The following is a 12,460-nucleotide window of genomic DNA, read 5'->3' as shown; positions in this document are numbered from 1 at the left end:
TGTAGTGAGGCCCCAAGGATGTGTGAGTCAGCGGAAGCCTGCGCAATAAAATGGCGGGAAAATCTCCCCGCTAAGGAATTGGAGCAGTTGAAAACCTTGGTCGACCTTTCGCGAAGAACTTTCATTCAGTTCAATGGAAACGATATTTCTGCCTTCTATCTTTCTTTCAATAGCTTATCACATCTTTCACTGACTGATTTCACGACGAAACTCGAGCAGACACTCATCCCCTAAATAATTATAAAATGAGGGACCGCGAAGCTCTGTTTCTCGGTTCTCTGCCAAGCTTCGACGAACTAATGGCGGTCAAAGCCATCATTCAATCGAGAAACGACGATGAAATAAGCACTATCCAGCCCTTGTGTTGCAGGTATAGTTTATTTCGATAGCCCTAAGGTTACTGCTATTTTTAAACTCGATTTTACTGGCAAAGCATAAAGATGGTAGCTTTTGTCTCAGTTGATTTGCAGGTGTTTGAATTTTGCTTGCAGAGAGTTAATTTTCACGGAACCCAAAGTTCTTGTGTCACCATTAATGGAAGAAAGGAATCAATTATTTCTCATAACTGCGGTTGGTATCAATTATTTTTAAACCGGTAGAACTGGAGCCGCTATGTGTATTATAGCAACTGATTGATTATTTGAATTTCAAATACACAACGATGAACACAATGCTTGAGTTGTATTAAGGGTAAAACCAAATTGAATAGTTGAATGAGCTAACGAAGAGAAAAAGTTATTCAATTAAATTGATTATTTATTAACTTATTAATTCGTTGTTGTTCAGTGTTGTTGTTCTTGCCTTTGTTGTCGTTATGGTTGTTATGGTTGCTGTGTTCGTCGTGGTAGCTCTTACAGATTTTATCAAACCGAGATATGTACTTAAAGATTGTGCTCTTTATCTGAATGGCATTCCATCTTACAACTTAATTTTCCTTTCAACCATGTACTTTTTAGAAGCCAATGTCTAAGTCTCCTCAATTTCAAGAGCTACTGCAAAGGCTGAGCATCAAGGTAATCATGACTACAGCTCAATCAAATGGAGTATGAAATCAGCCCAGAAACACTTAACCCTTTGCGTACCAAGTGGCCATATATGGCCACTTAAATACAGACCCCATTCGGGCGGCCTGAAAAGAGCACTTTGAGGGGCTGGAAACTAATACTACATTTCAATGTAAATTACATAAAGTCGTTAATTAGTTTTTTCGAGGATTTCTTCTATCGAGCTTGTTTTTGGGCGAATTTTGAGGCTTTTTGTGATTTGGACGTTTTGAACGGGGAGATTTAAAAATGGCGGCTCTTGAAGGTGATGCTGAACTACATTTCGACGATCAAAACAATGTTGAAATTCAATTTATCGACGAAGAAGACTTGCCTTTAGCGAATTTCATCGAGCATCGAGCCTCTGATGAGGAATTTTACTCTGGTGCATCGGAATCAAGCTCTGACGATTCTAGCGAAGAGTTGGAAGAGGAAGATCACACTGACAACGAAGTGGAATTGGATGAGGAAGATTGGTCTAGAGAAATTGGACGCAGAGTAGATATTGAGTTTAGTGAAGAACCTGAAATAAATGTCACTACAAGAAATCTGAAATCGTGTTTGGATTTTTTGGAGCTGTTTTTCACACAAGAGGTATGGCAGTTGTTAGTTAGTCAGACTAATTTATATGCAGAACAGAAGAGAGGGCCAACAGAAAGCTCTGTTTGGTATCCAGTCACAGAAAGTGAAATGAAGGCCTGGATTAGTCTGTACCTAAATATGGGGCTGGTTACTAAACCGAACCTTAGTTCTTACTGGAGTACTGATCCTGTCCTAAGTTCTCCTTTCTTCCCATCCGTGATGTCCCGAACTCGATTCCTACAAATTTTGCGGTATCTGCACTTTGCTGACAACACCCTTGCTCCCCCACGCGACTCCGCAGACTACAATAAGCTGTACAAAATCCAGCCTTTCCTAGATTTGGTCATAGCAAGGTTTCAGGAAGTGTACACCCCTGAGCGGCAACTTGCCATAGATGAGACTTTAATTAAGTTCAAAGGCAAAGTGCATTTCAGACAGTTTATCCCTATAAAGCCAGGAAGATTTGGAATAAAGGCTTTCACACTTGCAGAATCCACCAGTGGCTATGTGTTGAACAGCAAGATTTATACTGGCAAGGAGAATAATGAAGTTCAGAAAGACTTAGGAAGGAAGGCAGTTATGTCTGTGTTGCAACCTTATCTAGATAAGGGATTTTATGCCTTCATGGACAATTATTATACTTCTGTTGCTTTGTTTGAAGAGTTAGAAGAAAGAAAAACCCTTGCATGTGGCACAGTTCGGGCCAACAGGGTAGCCTTACCAAGAGAGATTTGTGGTGTGAAGGAAAAAGCAGTGAAAGATCTTAAAAGAGGAGAGTGTTTGTACAGGCAAAAGGGAAATTTGACTTGCGTGACATGGCGTGACAGGAAGCCAGTTAGTGTGTTAGCTACCCTTCCCACCAGTACAATGGACTCGAGCCCAGTTCAGCGGTCAGTAAAAGTAAATGGGAAGTGGGAGAAGAAGCAGTTTTCTAGACCAGGTGTTATTGACCTCTACAACACCTATATGGGTGGTGTAGATGTGTCTGACCAGCGAACTGTCGCATATGCCAGACTTATGAAGGGGTCAGTCTGGTATTACAAAGTGTTTTTTTATTTGATAGAGGTGTGTGTATCAAATGCACACATTCTCCACACCAAATCCCAGAATCATTCCAGTCTAAGAGCACTGCAGTTCAGAAAGGAGCTGGTCAGCACATTAGTTCAAGGCAAGTGCTTTCGAAGAGACACGGGATTTGTGGAAACTCCTGTTGCTATCCCTGACATAAGATTCAACCGGGATCATTTCCATTACCTTGTGAGCAATGAAACAAGACTAACTTGCAAGGTCCATATCCAGAAAGTGAAAACAATATACAGCTGTGCAATTTGTGGTGTTAGAATGTGCCCTGAGCCTTGTTTTCAAAGGTACCACACGTTGCGAGACTTTTACTATGATGATGAAAGTCGAAATGGTCCCCGTCGGCTAAAAGAAGGAAGAGGGAGGCCATATCAAAGAGGAAGAAGAAGATCATTAAGAAATTAACTCTTGGTTAATGTGAGAGCATAGTTTTGTGCAAGTGTGGTACATAACTATTGGCTATATAACCGATAAAGAAACTGTTTGCATCTTTTGAATATTTCTTATTTCATTTATATTTTACTCAATTTTTACTTTATGAAAGGCAATTATTAATCTGTCTTAAATTCTCTAAAAGGAGGGTTATTGCCCTAATTAATATTTCTTACCTTTTGAAATTGTGTTAAAAGGTGATTAGAATTTCAAGTAAGAAACCAAAAGTTGGAATTGTTTGTTTAGAGCTGGTGATTTCAAAGTTCCTTTAGAAACTTGCATAATTATGCAAATTATGCTTATTGTGACGTCACAATTTTGACATGTGTCAATTTCTATAATTGTTGTGAAAGTAAATTTTTAATGCACTTCCCAAATATATATAGTTTTATAGGGTTTTGTTGTAAAGAGCAGGCTTGACAAGCATTCTTGTATAATGTACTCATTTTTGTGACAAATAAATACCACCCCCCTTGGTATACAAAGGGTTAACACATTACCTCTCCAAAAGTAGTTGGATAGCTAACCTGGACTCGCCTGAAGAGAAAATACTTCCTCCATCAAACTCCAATTGTAAGGGTCCGTCCGTTTTGTAGCAAAGACTCAGATGTGTGAACTGCCCCACTTTCCCTTCCAGTCTATTTTGTATACAGAACAATAGTTGTGTTTATCTATTCTTAACAGATTACAGAACCAGTAACCTTGACTAGGACTGTGTTTCAGTTCTGTTTTTCTTTCACAATGAGACAGAAACTTGCACCGTTGTGGAACAAAGCTGGCGAATTTCTTGTCCAAGGTAATTTTGGTGTGGCTGCAAATCATTCAGTTGATTCTTTATTTACATCTTATGAAGAATGCTGTATGTGAACTTTGTATACAACAAAAATGTTTGTTTCGTTGCAGGAAAACACTCTGTCACAAAGTAGGTTTGGGATATTTCAACACTTTCAAGTTTAGCCTCTAAGAGACCATTTATTATCTATTACCTGGAGAGGGGGAGTGTCGGAGGGTTTTTCTTTTGAGGGGGGGAGGGGGTATCGCAGGGTGTTCGGGTGGAAGGGAGAGGGATCAGATGCTGCCAACAGAATATAAAGGGGACAATAAGAAAATTGACTGTAGCTCCCACCCCACCCTCGCAACTCTCCCAGGCTATGAATAATGAATGATACCTAAATGCTTGCAAAAACACTGAAGCTATTTTGCTTGTCAATCAATAAATTATTTCACTTTGTACAGTCTTATTTATTCATTTATCTATATTGCTACATAGGTCGAGACTTCATGCTGGAAAATTCAAAGCTAAATGCAATCTGTAAGTAATATTGAGACATTATCTGGGAGAGTTAAGCTGGAATTCTTATCTGAACTTGGCAACGTTCACTTCCTCCCTTGGCTTAGTAAAAGACAGTTTGGATAAGAGTATAAAACTAAATTTTCCACCACTCTTAGAGGAACAACTCACTGTTGCCCAATATTAAGAATCCTCAGCTGCTAAGTTTCAGTTTTATAAGAGAAGCTTGGAGAAATTATATCTTGATGGCTGGAATGGTAATCAAGAATGAGGTCACAAATTAAATAGTCAACTCTGTTCTCGCTATTCGATATATCTTATGCAAACCATGTTTTCTCAAGTTTTAAATCTAATGACTCCCCTCTTTACCCAATGAAGCTCGAATTCGTTGGTCTTTGAAGTCTTTTTAGTGCAGTTTACGTTAAAATTGCAGCTTTGGAAGTAACAATCACCGACAAGATTTTCATTGGATTGGAACCTTTTTCTCTCAAGTTAACCCCGTGCAAGGTATTTTACATTTGTAGAGCCTCTGTCCACTTAAAAGTATTCAATTTTACGGGCGAACGTTCAGGGTAACCGCAAGAGGAAAAAGACAACCATTTCGTCTACGATGAGTTGTATTTTTTTTCAAAAGCTTTATCTTGAGTAAATCTTCGAAAATTATGATAATCTACCGAACGAAATGTGCATTTGCGGCGCAAACCAGGCGCGTAAGACATCGTTTGGTTGTTTTTTGGTACTTTGACCTTTGCTTATTTTATTTTATTTTAATTTTTATCTAGCCTGAGCATTTTACCGCGTCAGTAAAAGCACTAGAAGAATTCCACAGTAACAAAGAATCTCACATTAGTGACATCTCTATTTCTGACGACTTGTGTTTTGTGTTGCCAAGGTAAGCTACCTCACATAAGCATTCAACTACAATCATAGTAGATTTGCATCAGAGGAAACTTCACACGTACATTGCAAAAAATAGATAGAAACTGTGCGCTATTGACTCGCTGGATGTCGCGTGCATAAGCTTTCCAACCTTTTTTAAAGAGGGCTGAAAGGAGGCGGGGCTTTTTAATGATCCTAACTAAGCAAAAAAATGTTATCACGCTTACAGCAGAAAATGGAGTTCAGAAATGCTTGGAAAGATGTTCTGTTGTAAGAAAGCTTATATCTAGTGCATCTTATCATTATCTTGCTGTCGCAAATTGACCTTTGCACTGTTTTAGCCTGAAAAAAGGAAGGATTGTTAGCATAACACACCAAATTCCTGATGAATGCCCTTTTACAAGTTACGAAGAACTGCGAAAACATTGGAAACTGATGGTATGAACATTGAAAGATTGAACATTATTGAAACGGATAACCGATTCAAAGTAGACTGTTCCAGGGGTTAAGTGCGACAAAACGGAGCGCAGTATTACACGACGCGACAGTAGGGGCTGAGCAAAAAAATGAACGGCGCTATAGTCAGGTCGGGTCGCGTAAAGAACACCACATTCCCAAACCTCCCTCCAGTTTTCGTCCCGCCGCTATTACCAAGCAGTTTACAATCACCCTCAATCACCTTCTTTACTAATTGAACGCATGGAACAGTCTAACTTCAAGTTCGTGTTAGAACCTGTAATATATTTTGATATCTATTTTTTTTTTGTGGGGACCTTAAAAATAAATATGAGTGTAAACTTTTCCGGTCTTTTATAAATAAGAGTAAAATGCTAGATTAGCTATTGTAGGAATTTTTATTCACGTTTATAAGTGAAACCATGCACCCCATTTTCGTAAATTACTTAACTTCGTCCACTTTTTTGGGCTTTTTATTTATTTCAACAGTACGGATACAGACTTCCACCGGAAGAAAACATTTTCTACAATGTACAGTTCTATTACATCAAAGATAAAATATTTACGTATCCTTTCCTCAACGTTTTTCGAATGGTGCAATTTCCGACTTTAAAATGGGGCCCTAAGAATACTGAATGTAAGTTAATTTTGTGGTTTAATTAAGAGGCTGGACTGGAAAAAAGGAGACTTCAGCGGCCTCAAAAGCCATCGAAACCCCTGCCGGGTTTTAGTTGTAAGGAAAGCTTGTTAGTCCCATACTGCCCCTTCGTCGCCCCCCCAAAAGTGCAAATGGCTATGGCAAAATTTCTTAGAAACCTGACAAAATGGCGTAGAAGGGGGGGGGGGGGGGAAGAAGAGGAGAAAGAGGTGGTGGTAACCTACGATGAACAAGCATTCAATCCGGAGCGTACCAATAGCCATGGGAGATAAGCCCAGTCGGCCGAAAAGCTACACTTAACTAGACCAAAACTTGACCTCTTTTAAGATTTCATGATAGAGACGGGAGAATTTCTTAACATTGACGCAGATACCCAGCTAGCTGTATTCGAAGCAGCCAAGTGTTAGTGTCTCCTCGCTGTGATCACCAGTTAATTTTCAACTCTTTTTTAAGAGACCTTTCAATGCGCATGCAAACTGTGTGCGGGGCACCATTGACTTTTAGCTCTTCTCCACTCTATCCAACGAGCGGCCTTAAACACGCTTCTAACCCAAACCACTTAAATTTGACAAAGAAAACACCCCCTCAATTCAACCAATGTAAACCCTTCACTGTGCGAGGTACAAAAACACCCGAGGACACTCAGAAGCAAGTAGTCACATCTTCATTATCTCGTTTGATTTCGTCTCAGCCGACCTCTCACTCTCCTGTCGTTCAACCTATTTCACACCTTTCTTCACCATATGTACCTTGTTTCACCAGCAGTAGCTCTGTCAGCAGCATATCAAATGATTCTGACCTAATTACAGCGTCTGCTTCCCAATTCACTGGCACACGAATAATTCCAATGTTTTCAAGAAAACGAGTGCCGAGCCATGAAGAGGAACAACGTACAGGTTACAAAAAAGGGCACAAAACAGATCTTAAAGGAGGATCTGAACCTCGAGCCAAAACGGCGTTCTCTGGATTTTTATCAATTTATCACGCTGCTCACACGCACAAAAGCCCACTTTCAAATTCGTCGAATTCATTGCTAGCTTTCCACCAAGCAGAAATGAGGAAGACAGTGAGAAATGAATCAGGAAATAAATCAACACACTCGAGCCGCACTCTGCTTGAAAACAGGAACATTCACGCTGAAGGAAGACGAGGTATAAGTGATGGGGCAAGTGAAGATATTGGGAGAAGCGTTTCAAGCCCAGTGTGTGTGACAGAGGATTCTCCCACGACGGTTTTTAATGGGGCATCATTATCTAGGCGTGACATCTCCTCCGGCCACAGTCTAAGCCTGTCGAGTCCAGTTTCAAGGTCCTTGCCTCAAGCGAGACCTGGATTAATAATAACACAAGCGCCTAAACGTAGAAATATTGCGGCCTCCCCTACAGATAACACAAACTGCAGATCATTTGAAGACACCGCGTACGCAGGCAATGAAATTTGTCTGTCGTCAAGCAGTAATCCTGCAAATAGATCTTCATTATCAGTAGCAGAAAATGGCAGACTGGGTACCAGTCCCTGTCTGCTGAATGAGCCTTGTTCTACTCCTGTTCGGGTACATAGTTTTATGTGGAATGATTTTATCATAGCCCGATAAGTGTTTATGCGGTTTAACCTCTGTCCGGGAGGTTTTTCGGGTTCATTTTCAACACCAGAAAAAATTGAGTAATTTATTTCTTCTTTGACATTATTCAGAAGTCACTTGTAATCCGAAGTATCCCCCGATACTTCAGGAATGTCACAATAAACATAAAAATATCCAATCCCTACTTAGGTCTTTAAATTGATTGAAAGCTTTTTTCCGTTTCAGATCAATGGCCTTCTAAATGAAGGCACGCCTTCTAAAGGGCCAAAGTCAAAGCCGAAACTTCAGGAGAATGTGGATGTCAGAGAGCTGGCCATAAAGCAGCAGGTAACGTAAAGTATTCCTTCCTTGTTCCATATTGCTTTTCTCGGATTTTATCATCTTTAAGGGCATCGTCTCCTTTATTGTACACTGAGCCTAAAGTCATAGGCTGCATGTCTGTCGAGAACTCAAGAAAATAATTTGATCAGCTTGCAGAGCAGTAATCGTTGCGAACAGAAATGAGTAATTCAAAGAAAACAAAGAGAAAACTGTTTTCCAATTCCAGCCTCATTTCATTCCAAATTCTCAAATGTGTTAACAACTTTGTTTCAAAGAAGAACCCAGTAGTCCACCAAATGCGTTCTTTTCACGAGAAGAAGCTTAAGGCTATCTGACAAAGGAAGCAGATCCTCATCTTTCTAACCGTCAAGGCATTTAACTCTGTTTTATCAATGCTAACAGCTGTTCCCTTTTCCGCTCTTCCAGTTAGTTTCATATTGATTTTTAGCCTAAAATTTCATTTTGAAATTTGAACCGCGCCCTTAACTCTCACTTATCAGGGAGTCAGCCTTCCCCTCAGCTTTTGTTCGTCACTTTACTATTATCTTGAGTGCTTTGCCTCATTACGAAGCTTAAACATACAACATACATTTAGCTCCACAAGGTAAACATGGCGACGTTGATCGACTGGCTTAAAAAGCGAGGTGTCCCTGTGAAATCTAAGGACAAGAAAGAAGAGCTTGCCAACAAAGTGAAGGAGTACATTTCAGTGGTTGCACATGAACCATAAGCTAGTGTCGAATAACTATCTTTATTATTCACTATCACGTCATTTTACCATGTTAAGACAATGGAACGCACAAAATATGCTACGGTATTACTTTGTAGACGGACAGAAACGATCCGCGCGATCTTAGATTTCTTTTCCGTTTTTTAGACATGATTTTTTTTTCAGCAACTAACTTAAAATACCACAAGAATTATTTAATGTTGTTTTCTTCTTTCACGTACTCCATATGTGGTCGGTAAGATGCTCAGATATGACCCTACTAGGTTTCGAACACTAAATGCCATAAGACTAGAAAATGAAATAAATCTGGAGTAATAAATCCCCTTTGGTTTAATATGTTATACTAGCGGTATTTTCCTCATTGATCTTATTTTTCCTTGCCCCCTACGAGGCTCATGAAAATATTATGCAACTCGCAAAATATCAGCACGTACTTTGTATTAAACCATTGAATAAGGTGTATTTATTCTTTCCATTATCCACTGAATCAAGAAAAATACACCTACGTGCTTTTTCAACCCCTCTAAAAAGATGGGCGTTGTCATGACACCTTCATTATTAAAGAAGTAGACATGAAATTTACTAGGGTATACAAACAAATACACGAAGAAGAATGATAATGAATTGGAGTTATTGATAAAACACTGCAATCGTGGGATGAATAAACATACGTTTTTATTTCAATAAACTTCCCGTCTAAAAACGAGTAAATTTAAACAAAAAGCAGGTTTCCTGAATGAACGCCCCCTCTTTCAAACACAACAACTTTATTTTGTACCCTAAATTAATTTATACGATCCAAAAAATATATTACATGAAAAATGGAGAGTTTAGACTTCCCATAATAACCACTGAGGGCTAAAAGATAGGGCAGCTTCACTTAGGTTATTAACAAATTATTGTTTAAAAGGTCAGATACCATACACGCGCGCACACTACACAAAATACAAAAAGAAAAAAAGCTAGTAGAAAAAGAAAGACAACAAAAGAAAGCCAACTATATCAGTATTTCAGAGCGGAAAGCCAGAAAAAACTTTTTCTTAAAACGTGTGGGAGAGAGAAGCTTTATGTCGACACGTTGGAATTCCTTCTAAATTTAAAGCTATTGTAACATACGAGAAAAGCTTTCACATCCGGGGTAAATTCTTCTTTTACATCAAGTTTATAGGGAGAAAAAGTTCTTCTCAACTCTCTTCAATCTTCATAGAGACATTCTCATCTAGATTTGTTTTTAGAGAGATTCATATGTTAGAAATACCTTGAGGATGTTTCAACATGAATATACTAAACACTGTTACTGTTTTACGCATGTAGCTTTGTTATTCTTTCAGTGTAATGAGTTGTGTCTTTACAGTGAAGTAAAATTAGTGACAGCTTAATAACAGACGAACTCTTTTTAGCAGCCTCCTTAAACACGGGGAATCAAATAACCACCTTGCGATGTAATACAACACTTCAAGAGTTAACACTCATCTCTAATAACACCATGACTAAAAACGCAGTCAATTTTCCCCAATATTTATGGTGTGAATAACGAGTAACGCCATAGAACACGCTTTACAGAAGAAAAGAAAGAAAGGAAAAGGTAAATCGTCTTCATTTTTAGCTTCACAACTTAAAACAACTAGGAATAATTGACTTAACATGCGCGGAGTACAATTCACGTTTTTCGCAAATATTGTGATCAGGTCGTTTCAAAGCCGATATCGCCGCAATTAACAAAAAGTTCTAAATAAGCACGATACCGGACTGGGTAAGATTTGAATTTACTTCTCAAGTCATTTTTCAACCCGTACGCACGTGCCTCAGCTTAACCGACCCGATGCATGTAAAATTCAAACACTGGAATATTTCCTAGAAAGTGGGTTACATTTGACGTAGAACGCTGCCATAACACTATACTTGACGACTTTGGTCAAAGTAGCAACAGGTTTAAACAATTTTGCTTCACCCTTCAAAATTATTTGCTAAAGAAATTAAACGAGGTATAGCTCAGAAAAAAAGCTTTGTTTTACACTGAAAATGCTACTCGTTACAACTGCACAAAACTATAGAATGACTTTTTCCATTTGCAACCTCAGTATTAAAGGCGAGCTACTGAAGCGTGAGCGCAACTCAGTTAAAATATTCTAACGCAGCATCGCGCGAATGAACGTAATTTTCCACTTCGATACCTCGAAGCCCAGCTGAGAAACATCCGGCATGTGGGCGAACCGCAACGTGTACCTCCATTATGATATTGTTCTAGAACTTTGAGAGTCCAAATTTTTTTTGTTATTGAGTAGAAGATGCGCTGATACATCGCTCAAACCCACGTTTCCGGCGCTTTGTCAATCTTTCCGATCATTTTTTTTGTTATAGTACATTCCAGTCATAAAAATCTTTTTAAATTAGTCTTCGTCTCTGAATGTATTTAATAGTAAAGCCAAGGTGTCCGAGTTTTCCCTTTTTTAGAGCTCAAACAGAAAGAAACAGTTTTAAGTAAAGCTCCAGGAATTTATGGAATTTGTAAAACGATTCAATGTGTTAAATTATATTCAAAAAATCTGATGGTCTATCTAATGCTTTCCTTTCTGATTCTTAAACTTGGTTAAGCGACGTTTTTAGGTTGTATTAGTACGTTTTATTCTTAAAAGTCTCGACAAATGCATACTTTTAGAACAAAAAGTATGACTGTAATCGAGAAGAAAACTTCAGAAAGGCGTCTATGGTTTTTCTGGGTCATTAGTTAAGAAAGGCCCCTTTCTCCCTGAAAGGCGAAGAGCACTTACAAGTTTAAAATAAAAACAAAACCCTTAAAGGTAATCACATCTCAGAGTAATGAAACGACTACAAAAACAGTTTTGTTTTATTTCCAGAAAGGTTAGTCTATACTATCGTTATACTACTTGGTTTTAGACAACGAAGTGATCACTGCATCGCACTTTGTCTCACTACAATGCCAGCGCTCCCTTGAGCAGTCGTTCAAGGAACATAAACAAAATAGGCAATAAAAACAGCATAAAAATTTTACGTAGGAATCATAAAGAAGTAATGTTCATAGGTTTGTAAAGAACGAGCTGACGAAAGATGGTTTATAACACATTCTTAATCATTTTCAGAGACAAACAAATTAGATAAGTGCGCAGACTGAACAACATGGCCACTTAAAAATAGAACTACATCAAAAACCGCAGGCCATTTACCTGTGTGTTTCCCAAGTACTTCAAGTGCTTATAAAGTCGTGGTGTCTATCGGGAGTAAATTAATTAGCTCAGTACGTAAATTATGATGCAAGAGGTTTTGTTCTTCACAAGTGCCCTTGGGGTGGCAATTCCTGCTCAGACGTACTTCACTAGGCGCCGCTTTAGTAGCGTGTAAAATGGTCTCTTGAAATTCACTAAAACGTCTTAAAGGCCCTTGATAA

At 38.7% G+C, this 12,460-nt stretch overlaps 1 protein-coding gene across 1 annotated transcript; it reads left to right on the top strand.

The window, feature by feature from the left end:
- The first annotated feature begins 42 nt into the window (after positions 1-42).
- On the top strand, positions 43-9,395 carry LOC113671285 (uncharacterized). The gene is made up of 12 exons (XM_089202070.1): positions 43-370; positions 492-570; positions 957-1,013; positions 3,822-3,933; positions 4,408-4,449; positions 4,862-4,935; positions 5,211-5,320; positions 5,649-5,745; positions 6,253-6,329; positions 6,791-7,973; positions 8,229-8,330; positions 8,920-9,395. The coding sequence occupies exons 1-12, from the start codon at positions 246-248 to the stop codon at positions 9,052-9,054; spliced, it is 2,193 nt and encodes a 730-aa protein (XP_089058196.1). The 5' UTR covers positions 43-245; the 3' UTR covers positions 9,055-9,395.
- Positions 9,396-12,460: the final 3,065 nt, after the last annotated feature.

The sequence above is a fragment of the Pocillopora damicornis genome, chromosome 3, assembly GCF_964200805.1.
Source record: "Pocillopora damicornis chromosome 3, jaPocDami1.2, whole genome shotgun sequence".
NCBI lineage: Eukaryota > Metazoa > Cnidaria > Anthozoa > Scleractinia > Pocilloporidae > Pocillopora > Pocillopora damicornis.
The sequence above is the reverse complement of the archived record's forward strand: the minus strand, read 5'-3'. Positions and strand labels throughout refer to the sequence as shown.

Coding starts and splice junctions, on each gene's coding strand:
- LOC113671285 (XM_089202070.1), top strand. CDS start 246: ATGAGGGACCGCGAAGCTCTGTTTCTCGGTTCTCTGCCAAGCTTCGAC. Junction 3,934..4,407: donor TGGCGAATTTCTTGTCCAAG/GTAATTTTGGTG, acceptor ATTGCTACATAG/GTCGAGACTTCATGCTGGAA. Junction 7,974..8,228: donor CTTGTTCTACTCCTGTTCGG/GTACATAGTTTT, acceptor TTTCCGTTTCAG/ATCAATGGCCTTCTAAATGA.